The sequence below is a fragment of the Malania oleifera genome, chromosome 8 (genome assembly GCF_029873635.1).
Source record: "Malania oleifera isolate guangnan ecotype guangnan chromosome 8, ASM2987363v1, whole genome shotgun sequence".
NCBI classification, from domain to species: domain Eukaryota; kingdom Viridiplantae; phylum Streptophyta; class Magnoliopsida; order Santalales; family Ximeniaceae; genus Malania; species Malania oleifera.
The window spans coordinates 75,322,163-75,345,027 of NC_080424.1; the positions used below are offsets into that span (position 1 = coordinate 75,322,163).

Consider the following 22,865-nt stretch of genomic DNA (forward strand, 5'->3'; position numbering starts at 1 on the left):
TCCTGATTTCATGGAATATGCCGCGATAAGTCATATTTTAGTTTTCATGTTCTCTTGCTCTTATGTGTGTGATGAATATTATACATATTCACGTACTAAATACACATAATATACTTTCAATTTGTCATTATCAAAATTAGGGATCGGATTCAAAAAATCTATCATCTTATATAAATTATTTGTACATAATCACAAAAATAAAGAATTGAAAGAATTTAAGCATAGTTTTGCCCAAAAGTTGGCAAATTAGGTGACAGATTCACGTCATAAAATGTGAAGTTGTGCCATTAAATGCAAACACATAGAAATATTTGTGTTAATTATGGTGAGGTGATCCAACGAGCGTAGCAGATCTTCATATTGGTAGGGCCCGGCAGGGGGACAGATAGGCCACTCACTGTACGGTCGATGCTAGGGAAATTCCGCAATGGAGATCTAGACGGTAGAAACGATGGCGTCCTACGGTGACGTGGCCGATTGTCATTGCCCAGAATACTCCATTCTGGCTAATTGCCACGCGGTGTTGCGGCCGTACCGCATAACTCGCCCGAGACAACTCAGCAGCACTCCGGGCGAGTCGTTGACTCGCACTCGGCCCGTCGCAGACGGAACCGCGTGATCTGCCCGAAATCCAAATCTAGTCTTCTTGCTTTCGTCGCAGAGAGAGAGAAAGAGAGAGAGTATGGTCATATTGGTCGAGTGCTTTTGCAAAAGCAGGTTGATGGACGTTTGGTAGCAGCGGAATAAAGGCAGAAGCTTCAACTTCAATCCGCATAATGTCAGTAGGAAAGAGAAAATTTGATATCTTGATTCCATTTTCCATCTTTGGTACTATGCAATTTCTTTCTGGAACAGTGCGAAGTTTGCTTTTCACGCGGATTGCTTTGGTTATTTCGTTGTATCTTCCATTATTGTTCTTGAGGTATTGAGGTGAGTGAGATCGGGAGTCTTGTGTTGTGTCGAAGGAGAGGTGGAGATGGAGAGCTATTTGAATGATAATTTCGGGGATGTGAAGCCGAAGAACTCGTCAGATGAGGCGCTGCAGAGATGGTGGATGCTTTGTTGGCTCGTCAAGAACCGTAAGCGGAGGTTCCGCTTCACTGCCAACCTCTCCAAGCGCTTCGAAGCTGAGGCTATTCGACGTTCCTACAAGGTCTCTCTCTAATTTCATTTCCCTCCGTTTGTTTGATGAGACAAATTTAGTTGGAAAAAAAGATTAGGAAAAACAAGTTACTGTTCACTCCGGCAGCTCTGTTAGAACTCTTTCGCTTACTTCAGTTGAGTTCCGCAAGTTTCGTTTCCTCTGCATTCCTTCAATAGCAATTTTATGATACTATTTCTACTGTCTGAATAATTTCTAGGAAACGACGATTTGTGATTTACTTACCGGGAGTAATATTTTTCTCTTTTCCTGGCATTATTAGTATTTGAAGCTTTCAGGAATTTATCGTTTCGATTTCTAATGAAAAAAAAAAAGCATAATTATGTGTGATTTTTTTAGAATAAAATCAATTAACTAATTTGTTAGTTGTCTCTGCTTCTCCTCTTGAGGAACCTGCAAACCCCAGATTTCTCTGTACATTTGCAAGTGTGCATGTCATTGTATGATCAAACATTTAGAATTGGAGGGATATTGGCAACTCATTGTCTTATTCGTGGTTATTTTCCTGCAATTTTGAAGTAAGTTGCAAAAAATTTTGAGTGGGCCAGTTAGGAAGTAATGTGAGATGAATTGTTGCACTACCATGAGTACCTATGTGTACTGTGATATGTGCAAGCAAGAAAACCTTGCCCTCCAGCCAGAGGAGCTGTTCCAGAGGAGCTGTTTTGGAAGTGGTTGAATGAGCAGCATCATAAATTGTAGCTGCTCATAATCTTCAGGGAAGGATCATGTTAGCACTATTGTGAAAATATTTTTTGTGGAAATGTTTCTATTTAGAAGAACTTCCCATACCATTATTTTCATCACTTTCAGCCATTCTGTTTGGGATCAATCTCCCTGGTGGCCTTTTTTTGTGATTGTCTGGCATCTGAAATTATGTTTAGACAATAACAAGAAGAGTAGCAGATGTTGCTAAGCAAGGACAAAGCATGCAAATTTCATGTGTGCATTTGAAGAATAAAAAGTTATTATGTGAAAAAGTTCAGCTAGACTTTAGCCAAACGACTTTGTCCTGATAACTTCCTTTTATTTTAAATGTTGAATGTTGCAGGAGAAGTTTAGAGTTGCAGTTTTGGTTTCACAAGCTGCGCTTCAGTTCATCCAAGGTTAGAACCTCTCTTATTTACTCAAAGGCAAATTTTATATATTTTGAGGCTTTTCTTTTTCATGTTTGTTCCCCTTGAATGCCTCCAGGTCTGACTTTGCCTAGCGACTATACTGTACCTGAGGAAGTTGAAGCTGCAGGTTTTCAAATTTGTGCTGATGAATTAGGATCCATTATTGAAGGTCGTGATGTGAAGAAGTTGAGAATCCATGGGGGGGTTAAGGGTATTGCGGACAAACTCTCCTCATCGACCAGCAATGGTATTCCAACTTCTGAGCATTTGCTAAATCAAAGAAAAGAAATTTATGGAATTAATAAATTCACTGAAGGCCCAGTCCATGGTTTCTGGTTTTTTGTATGGGAAGCCCTTCAGGACATGACCCTCATGATTCTTATCGTTTGTGCTTTTATCTCACTGATTGTTGGCATTACAATGGAAGGATGGCCAAAGGGTGCCCATGACGGACTTGGAATTGTTGCAAGCATTTTGCTGGTAGTCTTTGTCACTGCCACAAGTGATTATAGACAATCTCTGCAGTTCAAGGATTTGGAGAGAGAGAAGAAAAAGATTTCAATTCAGGTCACTAGAAACGGGTGCAGGCAAAAAATCTCAATGTATGAGCTTCTTCCTGGTGATGTTGTTCATCTTGCAATTGGAGACCAGGTCCCAGCAGATGGACTTTTTATTTCTGGGTTTTCCCTATCGATAAACGAATCCAGTTTGTCAGGAGAGAGTGAACCAGTTCATGTGACTGCAGATAATCCTTTCCTCTTGTCTGGAACTAAAGTTCAGGATGGGTCATGCAAGATGCTTGTGACCACTGTTGGGATGAGAACCCAGTGGGGTAAGCTTGTAGCTACCCTTAGTGAGGGAGGAGACGATGAGACACCATTGCAGGTAAAACTTAATGGAGTTGCAACCATTATTGGGAAAATAGGCTTATTTTTTGCTGTTGTGACTTTTTCTGTATTGGTGCAAGGATTGTTCAGCCGCAAACTACAAGATGGGTCCCACTGGAGCTGGACTGGAGATAATGCATTGGAAATGTTGGAGTTCTTTGCAGTTGCAGTTACAATTGTTGTGGTTGCAGTTCCAGAGGGACTGCCCTTGGCTGTGACACTGAGCCTTGCCTTTGCTATGAAGAAGATGATGAATGATAAGGCACTAGTCCGCCATCTGGGAGCTTGTGAGACAATGGGATCTGCAACAAGTATCTGTAGCGACAAGACTGGGACATTGACCACTAACCACATGGCTGTTGTGAAAGCATGCATTTGCAGGAAAACAAAGCAAGTGAGCAACTCTGAGGAGGTTCTTAGCTTCTGCTCTGAAATTCCTGATGCTGCTGTGAGCATTCTACTTCAATCAATATTTAACAACACTGGAGGAGAAATAGTTAGGGACAAAGACAACAAGGTTGAGATTTTAGGGACACCCACTGAAACTGCTCTTTTAGAATTTGGGTTGCTGCTTGGGGGGGATTTCCAAGCAGAAAGACAAGCATCAAAAATAGTGAAAGTTGAGCCATTCAATTCTGCAAAGAAGCAAATGGGGGTGGTTCTTGAGCTTCCTGGTGGATGTTTTCGGGCTCACTGCAAAGGTGCTTCTGAAATAGTCTTGGCTGCATGTGATAAAGTCATGGACTTAAATGGAGAGGTTGTGCCCCTCGATGAGGAATTTACCAATCATCTGAAGGATACAATTGAACAGTTTGCTAACGAAGCCCTTAGAACTCTCTGCCTGGCTTATTTGGAAATTGGAAGTGAGTTCTCTGCCAACAGTCCCATTCCTATTCAAGGGTATACTTGTATAGGAATTGTGGGAATCAAAGATCCAGTTCGCCCTGGTGTCAAAGAATCCGTTGCGATCTGTAAATCTGCTGGTATTACCGTGCGGATGGTTACTGGAGACAATATACACACTGCAAAAGCCATTGCTAGAGAATGTGGAATTCTGACCGATAAGGGTATAGCTATTGAAGGTCGAGATTTTCGAGAGAAAAGTGAAGAGGAGCTTTATGCACTAATTCCTAAAATTCAGGTGCATCCATGCTACTAATTACATTGTCTTGACTGCATTTATGGTATTTGTGGAACCTGTTAAAGGAAGAATGTTTCTAGCGGCATAGAGTTTAGTTTGTAATTTGCATGGTGAGGGATCAGGGGACCAGTTTAAGGTATAGTGTTCTTTGATATTGTTGTTAAGCCAATTCCCAGAAAAAGCATGTGTTCCTTGCTTTTTTTTACAGGAAATAAAAAGCCCAAACTGAGAGCTTAAAACAGACTCGATTTTCCACATTGGTCAATTTTTCTGATAGGGGTATCCATCTCATGCAAATTCCCTTTTTTCCTCTTGTTGCAATTTTGGGTTGTTATGGTCTGCTTCAGACAAAATGAATCTCATATTTCTTTGCTATGGTGGTGAAACAAACCTCGATTGGTATAATTGATAGGTCTAAAAGTTACCTTATGATGACTACAATTGATCTCAGTTCTACATAGCCTTCACTCATTACTTCTTGTCACTGGCCACACTGTCGTCAATGAAGTAATCCCGGTCCATATCCTCTGCTAAATGATGAATTGATGATGGACATCATGTCTTTACTCACTATTTGGCATTTTTCTTGTCCTTGTAGCTCCTTAAATATGAATCGAACACTATTTATTTATGTATTAGTTGCCCCTAATGAACATTAGAAACAATTTAGCGTCCATTTCAAATTTATTATCATTTTAAGTTGCTCCCACATGGATCTGTTGATTCTTTGTTACCAGAACAGATTTTCCCAGCGATTAATAGCTTATTTTTCATGCCCAGGTGATGGCTCGATCTTCACCAATGGATAAGCATACCCTTGTGAAGCATTTAAGGACCACATTTGAAGAAGTTGTTGCAGTGACTGGTGATGGTACAAATGATGCCCCAGCACTTCATGAAGCAGATATTGGACTTGCAATGGGCATTGCTGGAACTGAGGTGATACTAAAATATTTCTCCTTTAGTTTTATTTGAGAAAAAGGCTTTTTTTTTTTTTTGGAAAAGGAAAGAACTATACATCTATTTGGTTTGTAATAAATAAAATTGTGAGATTACTTTTGTTTGTTTTTTCTGAAGAGCAAAGCCAACGTCTTTGCGATAATTATTCATTTGGTGAAATGAATTCCTTTAATTTAGTTGTTCTAGCTTACATATTTGCCCCAATTGTTACATGTAATGTGTATAGGTTGAAAGTCCTATCTAAACTGTTATACATGCTCTTATATGCTTCTTCATGTTTTTCAAATTCATTTACTTGGTATGAATCTTAATTTCCTTTGTCATGTTGCCAAAACAAAGACTACTAATTTGATTGTTCCATTGAAGACTAGATGTATCTGTGGAAATTTTCTATTCACATTCCTAGAATACTCATCTCCCTCTCCCTCCCCCAGCAGCCAGCTTAGGAGCTTTATGGTATATAATTCTTTTATGCTGTCTATGACTCTATTGTGAAAGGTTAGGATGTTGGAAATTGAAAGTATTCCTCTTAAGAAGTTTGTTGGATTCTGGATTAAGAAGTTCAGTTGAAACGTAGTTCATTATTCAATTCTATGCTGTCGGGGTAAATTATGAAATTTATAATGTTCATTGTACATCATCCCCATCTTGCATTGCTCAGTCTCAGCTATTAGTGCCATGTCTGACTTGTATATAGGCATACTCTATTACACTAGGGATGCAGCTAGGAAGGGTCCAAAATTTTTAATGGGTTCATGGACTCATTAAGTTTGAGTTAGCATTAAATGGTTTTGATATAATTATGGCTAATGATTCCATTTTCTAATAAAAAAAAAAAGTTTTTTCTCTCACTTCACGTTGATGAAAGGTTACAAAAAGAAATAAGTGAATAAACCAACTCTGAAAGTCTCTGCTCTTTTTTGGGGTAAATAAACAAATATCCTACATTGCTCAGCAACGAATGCAATGATTAAAGTGGTTCGATTGTGTGCATACATCTGTAGAGCTTCAGAGAAACCTCCACTATATTGTCTATGAAAATTGTTTTTTTCAAACCTTAGCAACAAGTATATGTAACTTGCATGTGAAAACCACTAAATAGCCTCATATAACAATATAATGACACTACGCCTGGCTCAAAATACCACACAAACTTCAATCCTTCTGAATATGAGCCACAACTCAACGGAAAAGCTAGTAACTATACATTGCCCCAAGTTTACACCCTGAATATCCTGAGGTCCTGATGGGTATCCTCACTTCATGCCTCTAATATACCTTAGCTTTTAAAAATATGTTTTTTCCCCTGGTATAAGTTCTTTGTTTTTCGTAATTGTTTAAATTAATTAAAATTTATTTATCTAATGAATTAATCTACTTTCATTTCCTTAAACAATCTACTTCAGTTCTTAAATGGAAACTTCCTTCATAAATTTCTGGAAGATTGATGCTCCAGGCTTGCGATTTCATTTTTGAAACTTCTTTGCAAAATGTTTGAAACTGAAATTAATATATGAAAGGAATCAACCACTCTTCTCTACAAGCTTGAGCTTTTAGAGTAATTGGTTGTTCCACACTGTATCAGAGGAGGAGATCCTGTGTCCAAAATTATCAAAAAATCCATGTTCCATTCTAATTGCCCACCTTTAGGATCTGTTTGTTAAAAAGTATCTTATGCCCCATGGCAGGTGTTCGTTGTTTGCTTACCTTTCCATGTGCAACTGGGCTGCACGTGCGGGGACGTGTTAAGTTGGTCGTATCTAATATATTATTTTCTAATAAAATTCTTGATATGAACTGATGGTTTGATGCATATGAACATAAATATTAAAATTAGTAGTGCACAGCCTGGAATGAAAATATCTTTAGCAATGGTGAAATCCAGGTTCATAAAAGTCTAGACATGTCAAATGGATTTACCTACATTGCTAGAGATGTCAAAAGAGCTGAAAATTTTGAAAAGAGTATTGAATTTTCAATGAAGATGTAAATGTCAAAACCCATGGGTACTGGAAACACCTATGGAGTTATTAGCTGGTTAATGTTGTACCATCTTGACAGCTTCTTATCTTGCTATACTTTCTAGCTCCTTTTGTTTTATTTGTCTTCTTGCTGTTTTTTTCGGGGTTGAACAATGGGATCAGTGACCCAACAGCTCAAACCAACCAAACTAGTGTAGGAAACAAAAAGCCAGCCGAATCAGCAGGAGAGGAACCATTCCTGTAGAGGTGGCATTGAAAATTGTAAGGCTTGAACTTTTAGGCCCTTGGAGTCAAGCCAGTTGGCACTTCTATTTCCCTCTCTATAAGTATCTTGGATAGTGCAACACCATTCCTTTTTCAGCGAGTCCCTGCATCTGCTTATAAGACCATCTTTTGGATAAAGATCAGAAATATCCCCACAGAATAGCTGAAGAGTCCTAGCAGGGTCAGTTTCTATAATTACCTATTGCATCCCATCTCCCAGGCTACATGAAGGCCTTGGAGAATTGCTCAACTGCCGAAGCTTCTGTGCAGACTCCAAGGTTAGGAACAAAACCAGTGAAGCCTTCTATGATTGACATCTTGTATTCAATCCCCTTGCCTTTGTTTGCCTGGGGTTTCCTTTGGAACATCCATCACCATTGGCCTTAAACTCAAACCTCCATTGGGAGGCTTCTATGCAATGAGCATTTTAATGTTCACTTTTTTGTCATGTTCCTCGTGAAGAACTCATTTGACCTCACAAACACCTATCAGGATATCTGAGATTGGGTTGGGTCTGGCTGGTTAACTCTCAGATTAAAAACACGAGCATCTCCATTTCCAGATCTTCCAGCAAGCACAGATAATGGTGGTGTTACATGGTACTTGAATAAGCTCATGCATCTGCTCTAAAGTGAGGTTCTTGCGTGGCCATTCATGGGAATTGCGGACAAAGAAATTGTCCCAAAAAATGTTTGAGACCAACCCAAATTGCATTAGCATGTGGAATCCCTTAAGCAGCACAGAATAGCCTTCTCACTGTTGGCAGTTGCCACACAACTCACATTGTGAACTAGGGGTGTACTGCCTCTTCATTCTTCAGATGTTTGTGAGAAGCTTTTCCATCTTAGCAAGCCATAGAAAGTATTTGACGCGGAGGATTGTTCTAATCTTCCAGATATCCTTCCACAAGGCCCAAATAGTTTAATCCTCCCTTAGGCCATTTCTCTCCACCAGAATATTCATCAATTGGAAGATGATGGAGGAGCTTATCAATATTCCAATCACAACCACCTATCATAAAATCCGAAACCATGCTTCCTTGCCCCACCCAGCTTCTGGTTGTTCCAGTCCAGGAGAGATCTGTTGATCAACCATTTGTTTGTACCAAAAATTAGTACAACTTCCATCCCCCATTCCTGTTGCCATTCCTTCTTGCAGGATTTCTTTCTCTTTAATAATATTTCCCCAGATTTGAGAACAACCATGTCTGTAAGGTGCATGCAAGAAATTGGTTGAATTATTAAAAGATATTTCACTTGAGAACATGCACTTAAAAATCATGGCCTCATGACATTTTGCAAGCGAGCTTGCTTAACTGGGCCAAGTTCACATGCTCCGTCTTCTTGTGATTGTTTTCAAATGAAATGAAGCCAGAAGGGACAAGCAGGATTGGTGTTGCTGACTGGAATAATCTACACAAGAAACTATGGATGTTAGTGCTCCTCTATAAGAACACTGAGGATTGTTCACGTCTGTTATAGTGAATTCTTCTATTAAAACATTGAAGGATTGTGAGAGTTAAGCCTCATAGCATAAGGCTTTCCTTTTCAGTTTTCATTGGAAGTTTGATGCCTCACTTTGGGTTGCCGTTAGTTTAGGTTGATTTTGCTGTTGTTTCCCTCTTGATGCGAAGCTTCTGTCCTTGATATTTTCATTTCTGACCATGCCTGGTTCTTGTATTTGTATGTGTTAAAATTTTCTTGATTTTTATAGAAAGAGTAATGTACTGAAATTTATTCCTCAGGTGGCTAAAGAGAGTGCTGATGTCATTATTCTGGATGACAATTTCTCTACAATTGTGACTGTTGCCAAATGGGGACGTTCAGTTTATATAAACATTCAAAAATTTGTGCAGTTTCAGCTGACAGTGAATGTCGTTGCTCTAGTTGTCAATTTTTTTTCAGCCTGCTTGACCGGTGAGATCCTGACCTGGCCCAATCAAATTTATCATTTTATAACATACTATTTTACACAACATTTTATAACATGCTATTTTATAACAATGGTTGCTTTTGTGGTTGACATGTGCTGTCAGGAAATGCTCCCCTCACTGCAGTTCAGCTTCTATGGGTCAACATGATTATGGATACACTAGGAGCACTTGCACTAGCCACTGAGCCTCCTAATGATGAACTAATGAATAGATCACCAGTAGGAAGGAAAGGAAATTTCATCACTAATGTGATGTGGAGAAATATTTTGGGGCAGTCCTTCTATCAATTTGTGATAATATGGTATCTTCAGGCTAAAGGAAAAGAAATCTTTCATCTCGATGGTCTGGATTCTGACTTGGTTCTAAACACGCTTATTTTTAACTCGTTCGTCTTTTGTCAGGTACTCTTTTTAAGACATCTGGCATTTTAAATCTTTGAATGGGTGCTTTTCTAATGCAGTGGGCTATATGCTCACAGATGTGATTCCTAATATTGGCCATTTCTATCTCCCCTAGCCGTCAATAAAAAGAGGAAAAGCATACATATGCACGTGCACACATGCAACTCTTATTACCTGTTTGGTTATGGATACAAAAATGAGTTTCCGTGTTGTTTTTGAAAATGAAAACAAGGGATTTTATCAACATATTTTTTATACTTGAATACGCATTTGGTTAGCTGTTTTTGAAATTGTTCCGAAAGCAAAAACAGCGAGACTATGTTTGGTTAAGGTTAATGCATGGTTAATACTAATAGCAGCAACAACAACAACAATAATAATTATCATCATCATCTTTATTATTATTAAAAAGTGAGTTATACCCTGTACCCTGTGTCTTCGTTGCATCCAGAAAACTGTATCCAAGAACATGGTAATCAACTTATTATTAGTTTTCAGGAGTGTCTTTGGATGCTTTTCCGAAAATGATATTCTGAAAACACTAAACCAAACGTGATTTTTTTGTATTTTTGTGTCCTGCATTTCAGAATGACATGAATTCTACTATTTGGTACTGATACGGTTGCATGTGGGGGTCCATTTGCCTTAAATGAGGCTGTCGTTAGGTTATCCTTTCATTATGTAATTTATGCCATTTGACTGTTAGTGACTGCCTGCTGTCAGAATTTAACCCTTGTATTAACAGAATATAAAGGTTCCTCTCTTGATTGATGTTTTGCCAAAAACGAAGTCAAGACTCAGGTTAATGATGATGAATATTACTCGAAGTATGAAAACCTCTGTTTATTTATTTAATTATTTGATATAAGAGGAAATTTCAGCGAGTGAGAAAAGAGAGAAAATTGGAGAAGAAAAGAAAGAAGCAAAGGAAAAAAAAAAATAGAGAGAGAGAGAGAGAGAGAGAGAGAGAGAGCCTGCTAATCTTGCTGGAAATTTGAAAAACAATTCTTGGAAAAAAAAAAAAAAAAAAAACAGTAGAGAAATCCCAAAGAGAAGCAAAGAAACCAGTTTCTATTCACCTTATTTTATTAGTATGGCCTCTACTTTATTAAACATTAGCAAATGATGTTTTTAGATTAACATTTTTTGCCTGAATGTTATCTTCAAATCCTATCAATTATATTTTACATTGCTTCTCTTCTTCATAACCCTTGGAAAAGGGACATTGCAAAGACAGGATGTTGCAAAATATTTGAATTAAATTATCTAGTATTTACTAGTCTGAAATTCCAAATTAATAGTCACAGGCCTCATAGATTCCATAGTACAAGTTTACATGGACTATACGGATCATACCCTGGCTACCAATTTCTTCAGGTTTTCAATGAGATCAGCTCGAGAGAGATGGAGAAGATAAATGTCTTTAATGGCATGTTGAAGAACTATGTGTTTGTAGCTGTTCTCACTTGCACTGTCATCTTCCAAATCATAATCATCGAGTTCTTGGGTACATTTGCAAGTACAACCCCTCTCACCATGCAGCAGTGGTTCGTAAGTGTTTTCTTTGGTTTCCTCGGCATGCCAGTTGCTGCTGCCTTAAAGATGATCCCTGTGGAAATGAAGCAAACTAAACAGAAACATGAGTAGGTACTTTCTGACTTAATTTTTTCAATGATCTTGCCCATGATGAGGGTGTTATTTTTCCTACCCCCATTATCGTGCAGTAGCATCATTCGGATTACCGTTTCTCCTAAAATTTAAAGCTTCCCGAAGTTTCAGGCTAAAGCTGGCCTCATGTTGCTGAAGGATGCCATATATTTGTAAGAGTATCTTCAAATATATCTGATTTTAATTTGCTTCAGGCTATTACATCCCAGTGTTTGGTGACTTTCATTCGGTTTGGATCTTGGGAGGGATGGGAGATGGGCTACCTTCCATTGTGTAGTCCCGGCCAGCCTCAATTGATTAAAAAAATAAAAACAAAAACTTGCTTCAATTAGTTTGATTTGTATGATGAGTTTTGGAATTAGGGTTGCTCTTTGTACTCATTTGATCTATATGTTGAACCTTTTGTTTGATCATTAAATAATTTTTCTGTGCTCATTTGATGTTTTGATAGACATTTTTTTAGTGAAATTCTTATTAATGATTATTTGTGAATTGCTCCAACATTGAGCCTGATACTCTACCCAAAATTATCAGTACATGAATGAACAAATATAGATTGAACAGGGGTGCTTGGCTGCCCAGATTTACCACTGCCCTTTGTCATTTTCAGAAAATGAAACAGTGGTCGTTACAGTTGACACTTGGGGGAAGGGGGCAAAGTGTCCCTTGTGAGGAGCAGCAGACTAATTCTTCCTCTCTGGGTTGTCGGGTCAGTTTTTGTTATGATTTTTTATGAAAAAAAAAAAATATTGAACTTTTACCACCGATTTGGAACTTGAAAAATATTCTGATAAAATAAAAGAGAAATAGGAAGAATTTCACTTTTTAATGTTTGATTGTCAAGAAAGTTAAAGAAAATAAAAAATATATCAAATCAACAAATAAAATTTTAATTTTACACATCCTTAACATTTGATTTTTCTTAATTTTTAATCGAACAAAATTTTAATTTAAATGATATTTGATATAGAGAAAATAAGAATTGAATTTCTTTCATTTTCTTTTCTTAAACGAATTCCTTGATTCAAATTGGCCCTTAGGTTTTAAGAAAAATAACTTCTATTTTTTATTTTTAAATTTTCAAATAATAATAAAAGAACATTTTTTTTTCTTAATTTTCCAAGATTTATCTCATAAAATAGAAAGCAATAAGGTGATTCTCTATTTGTCTATACAAATTTTGAAGACTAAAAAAATAAGGTGAAGGGTTTTTTATTGTTTAAAAAACTTGAAATAGAAAGTAGAAAGTCTTCTTTTTAAACGAGTGTACAATTATTTTTTTCTCGAGATTTCTTTTGAGAATTAAAACTCTGGGTGTGTTTGCAAATATGGATTTTGTATCTTAGATTTGAATTTGAGTGAATTTGAATAAATTTGAATATAATTTTATATTATATTTAATTCAAATTCAATACAAATCTAAATTTAAAGATAAAAAGGTTTAAATAATTGACTAAAATAATAAAATAATATTTGTATTCTTCACCATATAAATATTAAAAGTTAGGATAAAAGACACTAACCTCTCCTGAAATTTGATTAAAAAAAAAAACCTCCATTAAGATTTCAAAAATTTCAAGAACTTTTCCATAGATTTCAAAATGTCCCTTGAGATTTGTTGAAGAGATACTAATCTGTCTTTATATTTTATAAATATATATATATATATATATATAATTTTTTTAAAAAATTTATATATATTTTTTTTCTAAGAGATTGATGAATTTTTGAAATTTTATGATTGATTCCTATAAAAAATTTGCCAAATCTTGAGCGGATAGAGTGTCTTTTGTTCTAAAAGTTAAAACTTTATGCCGTAACTCTCGAACCCTAACCCCAAAAATTCAAAATGGAACAGAGGGGGTGAGGTCGCCTGTATCTACATGGGAGCTATATGTGATTCCAGTAGCTGCTAATGGCTGTATGTGCCTATGCATGGGATCTCACAATAAGACCTACGAAGCATCGTTGACTTGCGCAGAGTGATGAACTGGCCACGTTGCTTCAACCCAATTTTGTGTTCTCACTTCTCGAGGATGTGAAAACAAATATATGTTATACTAATAATATCCTTATTTAGCCTTGATTAGCGAGACGAGGACGCTGATCGTAAATTTGGTGTCGCATTAGGGTCCGAAGGGCTCGTTAATGGCTGAAGTTCTTATGTATTAAAAAAAAAAAAAATCCTTATTTAGTTTAGTACAAAATGTTTTATGTTATCAATTTATACGAAAACAAAGTTTCATTAAACCACGCCTAAAAGTGTAATGCCAAAAATGTACTAGTGCTCTAAATGAGAGAGATAAAAATGTTAATTTTATCTTTCATTATGTATTTAGGTAAAATAAAAATTTACAAAACTTAAATTGAATGTTTTGACCCCTATTCGACCTTAGGTGTTGAACTTCCTCTTATTCAAATTTCACCTCTTCTTCTTTCAACCTTTTGTTTTATTAAGGTAGTTACAAATTTCTTCAATGCAAAAGGTAATTAATGTTGCATTTAGGGGAAGAAATTTTGGACTTTAGATTTAGATTTACGTGAATTTGGGTAAATTTCAACAAATAGGTAGGCAATCGGTTCAGACTTAGCGGAAGAGGAATTGCACTAGCTCGGATTGAGCCAAAGAGCAAGGTAACTGGCTCGGCTTGAGCCAAAGAGCACTATAATCGGCTTAGATTGAGTCGAATCATTCAATATACCAACTCGGATTGAGCCGAATCGCTCAGTAATCGGCTTGGATTGAGTCGAATCGCTAAGTAATCAGCTTGAATTGAGCTGAATCGTTCAGTAACCAGCATATGTTGAGCCAAATCGTCCAGTTACAGGCTCGGATGGAGCCGAGAAGCTCTGCAACCAACTCACATTGAGTCAGGGCGCTCGATAATCAGCTCGGATTGCGTTGGAAGCTCCCAAATCAACTTAGATGGAGGGCCTTGAAACACTCTCAAATAAAATAAACTTAATTCAAAAATTTGAGAGTAAAGGTGGGGGGCTACTGATATATCCAAAATCAATAGGCACATTAATGAGGGGCTACAATTATAAAATTACTAGCATAAATACCCTAAAATTTCAATGAATAGGAAGGCAATCGACTCAGACTCAACCGAAGAGGAAAGTAATCAGTTTCGATTGAGCCGAAGAGGAATTGCACTAGCTCGGATTGAGCCAAAGAGTAAGGTAACCGGCTCAGCTTGAGCCAAAGAGCACTGTAACTAGCTTAGATTGAGTTGAATCATTCAGTAAACCGACTCGGATTAAGCTGAATCATTCAGTAATTGGCTCAGATTGAGTTGAATTGCTCAGTAATCGGCTTGAATTGAGTCGAATCGTTCATTAACCTACTCAAGTTGAGCCAAATCATCTAGTTACCGGCTCAGGTGGAGCCAAGAAGCTCTGCAACCGGCTCGGATTGAGTCGGGGCGCTTGACAGTCGGTTCGGATTGCATTGGAAGCTCCCAAAATGACTCGAATGGGGGGCTTCGAAACACTCTTGAATAAAAGAAACTAGTTAAAAAATTTGAACGTAAAAGGGGGGGGGGGGGTGGGGAGGCAACTGATATACCTAAAATCAATAGGCACATTCATGAGGGGCTACAGTTATAAAATCACCATTAATACCCCCCACATAAATACCCTTAAATTATTCATAAACTCCCATTAGCATAATAATGCACCCATCAATATGAAATTAAAGGAGGACATGCCTCAATCACTATAAAAGGGTACTTTGAGATGAGGTAATCATCTCATTTTCACCAATTCTTTCTTACTGTTGTAATCTAAACCTCCCTCGATTCTTAACTAAGCATCGGAGTGAACTCCTGAAGCACACTTCAGGTCTTGCATGCTATTTTGTTTGATTCATTTTAGGTGGTCACCGTCGAAAGTCAATTCTTGTGAGCAATTTAATTTTTGATAGCAACAAGTGGATAATTTATTTTATTTTAAACTTGTGCAAGAAGGGAATTTTAAGAAGAATGAGGAGGAAATTTAGGTTTATTAATAAGTTAATATGAAAATATGAAAATATAATATTATTTTATGACATAATATTGTATTATTTTACATTGTAAAGATTATTGTATTATTTTACATTGTAAAGATTATAATAAAATTATTTAAATATATAATTAAAAAATTCATATAAATTTAAAATAAAAAATTGAAACAAAATATCACAAAATTTAAAAAAAATGAAAAATAAAGAAACTTGTAAAATAAATTTTAGCATTTTTTTTTATCTTCATGCATGCTGAACTTGTTTTAAAATATAATACTTAATTTTTTTTTATAATTCCTTTAAATCTCTATTTTCTTGCATTTTTATTACTCTAATCATATTTTGGTTGATTTAGACTCTAAATTTGTTTCTAATATTTGATATATTAAAATTTAATAACTACTTAGCATATAAAAATGAAAAAAATTACAGTAATTACTAATTGAAAAATGTCATGATAATTAAATACTTTAAATTATTTAAATTTTAAAAATAAATTAAACATGTTTATCACGATTTAGTTTTAAATTAAATAACAGATGCATGTGCCTTGCACATTAAGAATATTTTTGTATTATAAAAATATTCAATTGAATTTTTTATTTTTGAAAAATAAACAGATTAACCTATGGATGCTAAAGTGTTCGAATAATTTGTAATAACATAATAAGTCTAAATATTTGTACATCCTTTAAAAATTAAACTTTGATTAAGCATTTGAAGCATGAATAATTCAATGTTTTGAAAAATTCGTAGACATGCCCATTTTATTTTTCGATGTTCGGTGTATAAATTTATATTTTCATTATACTGCTAATAATTCATGTATGATTAATAGATGAGTTAGACTTGCTAGTCCAAGATATTTGATGCATTAAAAGTAGTTCATAAACTTCTTTGTTATGTTCAAAACTAACTTTAATTTATAAAATAAATAAATTTTCAAGAGCTTTAATTGTAATTATCAAAATAAAAGTAAAATAGAAAACACATATCTACAAAATAAACTAAATTAGAAAACACATACAAGCCTTCAAAATTTTTTATAAGATAACAAATATAAAATCATATCATTTTTATCCAAATGTTTCAATAGCCTTTTCACCTTAATACCCTTACTATCATCCATATAAACAAATTAGACAAGACTATTTTATGATCATTTTCCTTCTCCACCGCAATCAATTACCCTTTGTTTGCCTTGTGCAATGAAGCCTAGAATGAAATTTGTTACGCGTCGTAGCCCGAGAGTATATAGAGTCAAGGGGGGTGAATGGACTCTTTTTGCATATTTGGGCTTTCTCTACTAAATAAAACTCTTAGCAAGATTCAAACAATTAAATCACAATATACATAATATAAATCATCCACAAGACAAATAAAATAAAGAGTAGGGAGAGAAAATCTTAACATCGGTAGTTAACGTGGTTCAACACTAAGCCTACGTCCACGCCTTAACATAAAGCCAAGGATTCCACAATCCACTATAAATACTCCTTCGCTAGCAGAGCAAGCCTTACAACTCGGGTACCAAACCTTACATTCGGGAACAAATCCCTATCGCGCTCACCAAGAGCCACAAGATTCACCAAGAGCCTTGCAAGTTTTGTTCACCAAGAACCTTCACCAAGTTGGTTCACAAAGAACCTTTACAATAAGATGGGTATGCAAATGATGCTCCTCACAAGGAGCTAATTGAAATTACAAAACAAACCTCACACTTAATCTCTCAAGTAATGTTTCACACAAGATAAATGAACAAGAGAGATTTGAGGACTTGAAATGAAGAACTAAGATGCAAAGTCCTTAGGTTTTGTAATCAAAGATGTTTTTCACTAAGAATGATAAAAAACCATGCTAAACAAGTCTATGGACTTGTATTTATAGTCGAAAACCCTTACTAGCCGTTATTGGATCATTGAGAGCAAATCCCATAAGAAACTAGCCATTTTCTAGCCATTAGGACGTTGTTCACGATACCACTCATCGACTAGTCCCCTGTTCTTGTCAACTAGTCACACTCTGCCAGCAATCGTTAACATTCTGCTTGCGACTCATCGACGAGTGCCCTGAATAAAAGAAAGTCATCAAAATAAAAGTTGTGGGATTTTGTCGTAGCTTTCTAGGGACATTAAGATTGCCCTTTTTGGACTTTTTACCGAAGGGTATTTAGGATTCAAGGTTGCACTACATTAGTTGACGATTGCTCTATTTTTCCTTGTCAAAAAGCCTTTAAATGACTTAAAACATTATTGGACAAAAGTATATGAAATATATTAAGTCTAATAAAGATTAAAACTTATCCAAGTGAGTTTTCCCATGAATATAAGATATCTTGTTTTATGAAAACATATTTGAAAGCTTGTTTCGATATCTTATATGTTTAGTATGTCCTTTATAAAAATATACTTGACTTTCTTGAGTGCTTAGTACATAAAGCTCGTTTTGACACAACTGGGACTAAGTATAAAAATGTTCTTAAAATTACGATGTTAAAAACTTGTCCCTTTGGAAAACATATTTTGAGTTTAGGATTCTTTTGACACTCTTTAATTTAACTTTGAAAACTATGTATGTTAAGTTTGTGACTTTGTGAAATCCTATAAACTCATGTGTCCTAGTATGCATGTGCATTGCTCAACTTTTACTTAGAAATCATGTAAGAAAGAAAATGCAAGAGTTACAACATAAACTACCTCAAACACAATCCCTATTACATATTATTTTACACTTGAGTGAGTGTCTTTTTTATCATTCCTTCTTGATGTCAACTTGGTTTGATCTTTGCCTTTGATCCAGTACTTCATAAATTCGTCACTGGAACCTATACTAAACATGATCTGCAAAGATAGGAAACACTAGGAACAACATATAGGTTAATATTATCAAAACATATAAACCATGATAGTGTGGCCATCAAGACTAGCATTCTTCCCCTTTTTGATGATGTCTAACTTTTATTAAGAATCTACTTAATATTTGCATTTGTATTTATAATTACCATAACTAAACATGCAAACATAAACTTACCTAAAACAACTAATGGGTTATTATCATCAAAACAAGACAATTAAGTTCATGTAGCCACCAAGGCTAATACTCTCCCCATTTTTTATGATGACAAATCATTGGTGTTCTCTATAGGATATATTTTAAAGCCCTCCCTCAAATTATGCATATTCTAGAATGGGACTAAAATATGCTCCCCCTTACTTTATGCATATAATAAACATTTAACTATATTTTTCATATCCATTAGAGCTCTAACATGCACATCATAAAATAGCTCATTTAAGATAAAATGATAAGAAAAATGAACTCATCATATCACCATATGCATTTTACCCCACATACATACATACATTTCTCCCCCATATGCACAACACCAAAGATATAACACCACAAAATTTCTCCCTCTTGGATCATCATCAAAAAGAGAGGTACTATTCATTAAAAAAAAATCTCCCCTTTAAGATAAGTTTCATGGAGACGAGGTGAGTATGTGACATAAGCCAATTGTTTGGTACTAAATTATAACTTTTGAAATGCCTAGATTGGCTTCGTTACTTATTAATGAATGATGATTTCTAAGATTTATTACCAATTGATGTTGGATCAATCATTCAATGATCATTCAAGAATGGACATTTTAAAAATAAGCACAAAATATTCATGCTTGTAATTTAAGCATGTTAAATGTGTCCAACAACTTGGTAAAGAGCATGTAGATGTAAACTTGGCTTTATTTGACAATGCTTTTAGAAAATAGGAGACATGTTCTCCTAATTTGCCACTAATTGGGAAGATATTCTTCAAACATATGATATCACAAATAAATGCTTCATTTTAGAATACCACATGTTGTTATGATCATTTCTACTAAAATTTAATTTTGAGAATTTTATGTTTTAGATATTCTATGTATCCAAACTAAAGCATATATCATCAAAACAACTTATGTGAGTAAGGAACACATCTCTTTTCCATAAGATATGGATCAACCTATCATAGCATGCGTTTGGACTTATATTCAACCCTTAGTAATTCATATGAGAAAAACAAGCTTTTTCAATTTACTTACTCATAGATTTTATTCCTAAAGAATAAGATTTGAGCACATGCTATATCTTCTCATAAACAATAGCTAATAAACCAATCAACAAGATATATACCATTTAAAAAACATCATATTTGTTAACTTTTTGAATCCGATCTCTATTTTGATGCTAACAAAACACTTGAAATTAATGTGTGTGCCTAGTACTTGAACAAGTTTATGATTCAACACACATGATCAGGTAAAGGAGAAATGGAAGCCTACAAATTGTTTGGCATATTCCATGAAGAATCAGAAGAGAAAAAGAAGGAGAAGAAGACATTTATTGTTTTATCTTGTAATGCATTTAATTTTGCTTTGGTCTGTAATAATGCATGACATTAATTATATGATTGTTAAGCTTAAGCTCAACTGTAGACTGACATTAAGGACCATAACTTTCATGAAAAACCTTTCATACTCAAAATTAAAATCATACAAAGTTTTTAAAATGTTTATGAAATCAAAACAAGGCCAAAATTCAATGTCACTGTAACGACCTCCAAATTCTTATCATTTATTTTATTATATATATATATATATATATATATATATATATATCTGTAACCATGTATCTAAAGTCATACGATAAGCATTCTTACGCAGCGGAAACAAAAAGCATATCACTATTACAACATAACTATACAATACCAGAATTCAATATATACAGGTCATATCCATACAAGTAAACCCCTCTATCCTCATCTTTCCCAAAAAAACAACTCGTCAAAAACTCACCCAAAACCCAGGGTGATCTAAATCCCCTCTATCTGCGAGCCTGATCTGCTCGCCCAGCTGTCTCACCTGAAAAATGGTAATGTAATGGGGTGAGTCGACGCTTAGTAAGTGGAAATATGCTATCACTAGTGTGTGGCAACTAAGTTAAAGGTACTTTAAAATATAGCAACTGATTTGTAATGCAACAATCTGTAAAACATATCTTCCAAACATATCTATCTTTCTCAATTTAAAATACACTGTATCGTCTGTATTTTCTACTTTTCATACTGATAATATATCATACTATTCTCATCATATACTGTAAAACTGTAAATATATATATAACTGTGCTTTTATCCTTGGGACTCTGTACGTCATGATTTGACCCCTTATGACAGGGTTGTGCGGCCCGTAGGCGAGACTCTATCTGGTCGGCCCTCCAGATAAGTCATTATACTCTACACTACCTTAGCCTGGCCAAACTGCATCCTCTCCTAAGCTCGGGACTGGCTACTACCTCGTCAAACCGGCCCCCTTAACCCAATGTACTGGGGAGCTGCATACTCTCCGAGCACGGCTGACGGTACCCACATACTATCTGAGATATGTGGTTGCACTCTATCTGTACCTTGCAATGGTACCGTGTTCTGTAAACTGTATATGTCTGTGTACCTTTCCTCAGGGATCTGTTACTATATACATATATATACATATATACTCTTTTACTGTTTTCATTATGTTTCCAAAATTACCGTAACGCTGTCGTACTATATATATATATATATACTGTAAAACTATATACTGCCTCTGTAGCATCTTGATGCTACCTTTGTATCTCTGTCTGTATATTATGGTAATAGGAAACATGGCATACTAAATTCTATATAAAGCTGTGGTACACATACTGATTAGAATAAATATGCATACATGTATATGTACCTATATATAAATATCTGTTCATGAAACTACTCGAATAAAAACGGTATATGTCTGTAAATATCTCTGTATATATATATATATATATATATATATATATATATCCTTATCTGTATAATCTGTATAATCTCTCACTGAGATTGAGGAGTTACGTATTGCCGTCCCTCAATTCAGTATAGTATGATATATTATAATAACTATATAAATTTCTTCATCTTATAAAAATCTACTTAGGCCACACAAGCATTTAAACTTATATTCTAAAACAAATACTGTTTCAAACTCATATTCTAAAAATTCTGTATAGTAAAATGGTGTAGTTATGCATCTATAAAATCTCTAATATCATTACAAAAAGTCCTAGCATAGCATATTTCCCTTACCTCAACTTTGAAAAGCCCCTATAAAAATTAGGCTCTATACCCACAGGATTCCTAGATCAACCTCCTGAAAACACAATATCCCAGAACAAAATATTATTATTTTTCTGCCTACGTCATTTCTTACAACTACCATAAGGTCAAAAACTCAATAAAAGACCTTACCCAGAATTTGGGATGAAATCCAACTTCGTTTTCTCGACAATCCGCTCTGGAAAACTTGTAGGGAATTCCACCAGGAGCGTCGTGGTAGCCTCGGATTGTCAATCCGATGACTGGTGGGGCCGAAAACGAAGAGAGAAGGGAGAGAAAGTCGTAGGGAGAGAGAGGGGAGAGAGAGAGAGAGAGAGAGAGAGAGAGAGAGAGAGAGAGAGAGAGAGAGAGACTTCTTAAAATGAAATATTTCCCGGATTCCACATATATATATATATATATATATAACAGGGGATTTCGTCGACGAGACCCTATGTTCGTCGACGAGTCCTTCACAAATTTCGTCGACGAGGCCCAGTATTCGTCGACAAAATTCAGGCTGCCTCAGAATCCCTCTCGGTATTTTCTCGTCGACGAAGTCCTGTGTTCGTTGACGAAATGCTTAAAGCCTTTGTCTACGAAACCATGTGTTCGTCGATGAAACTTGGGAGCTTCCCTTCTATTTTTGCTTTCATTTCTCTCTCTCTTAATATTTGAATATCAATATTTTTCTGGGTTGTTACAGTTACACACACCTCAGTCGACCGACCCTCGCATGTTCATTTTGTCCCAGCCAACCGACCTTGTTCATTGGCTAATTGTAAATTGCATCGGCCGACTGACCCTTAAATGCCTTAATTTGCTCAGCCGACTAGCCTTCAGGTTCAGCCGAGCGGTCCTAGGGCTAGCCGGCCAAACCTACGAAGGTTTGAGATATCACCTTGGCTAGCTGACCAGCACCTTCCTCGGCTAACCGATCACCTTCTTTTTTGATGGTAACAAATGAAGGAAAGGTTTAATATCATTTTGTGTTCAAGTAATGATGTTTTCAGGAAACATAAAAAGCCAAAATCAACAAAATTTTGAAAGATCACCAACAAACTCAAAGGTGTATGATGTATCATGAAGTGTTCAAAAAGGGAAGCTCAAAGACAGTTGAAGATGGAATGAACTCAAAGCACAAAGATAACCATGAATTTTTCAAAGAACAAAGAAGTGTTTATATTGTTAGGAAATCT

At 35.5% G+C, this 22,865-nt stretch overlaps 1 protein-coding gene across 6 annotated transcripts; it reads left to right on the forward strand.

Annotated features, from left to right (window-relative positions):
- Positions 1-371: 371 nt before the first annotated feature.
- On the forward strand, positions 372-11,951 carry LOC131161705 (calcium-transporting ATPase 1). 6 transcript variants are annotated; one of them, XM_058117652.1, is made up of 8 exons: positions 372-1,153; positions 2,214-2,268; positions 2,357-4,308; positions 5,089-5,247; positions 9,259-9,430; positions 9,550-9,848; positions 11,226-11,491; positions 11,573-11,951. In XM_058117652.1, exons 1-8 carry the CDS (start codon positions 977-979, stop codon positions 11,607-11,609), a joined length of 3,117 nt encoding a protein of 1,038 aa, XP_057973635.1. In that variant the 5' UTR covers positions 372-976; the 3' UTR covers positions 11,610-11,951. The 6 variants fall into 6 exon arrangements, with proteins under 6 accessions (XP_057973635.1, XP_057973636.1, XP_057973638.1 ...); XM_058117653.1 differs by having other exon boundaries at positions 455-1,153; positions 11,622-11,951; XM_058117655.1 differs by having other exon boundaries at positions 455-1,153; positions 11,628-11,951.
- The last annotated feature ends 10,914 nt before the right edge of the window (positions 11,952-22,865 follow it).

What these genes read in the sequence shown, in the direction of transcription:
- LOC131161705 (XM_058117652.1), top strand. Translation starts at nt 977, where the DNA reads ATGGAGAGCTATTTGAATGATAATTTCGGGGATGTGAAGCCGAAGAAC. An exon ending in TTTTTCAGCCTGCTTGACCG is followed by an intron (nt 9,431 to 9,549) that starts GTGAGATCCTGA and finishes ATGTGCTGTCAG; the next exon opens with GAAATGCTCCCCTCACTGCA. An exon ending in CAAACTAAACAGAAACATGA is followed by an intron (nt 11,492 to 11,572) that starts GTAGGTACTTTC and finishes ATTATCGTGCAG; the next exon opens with TAGCATCATTCGGATTACCG.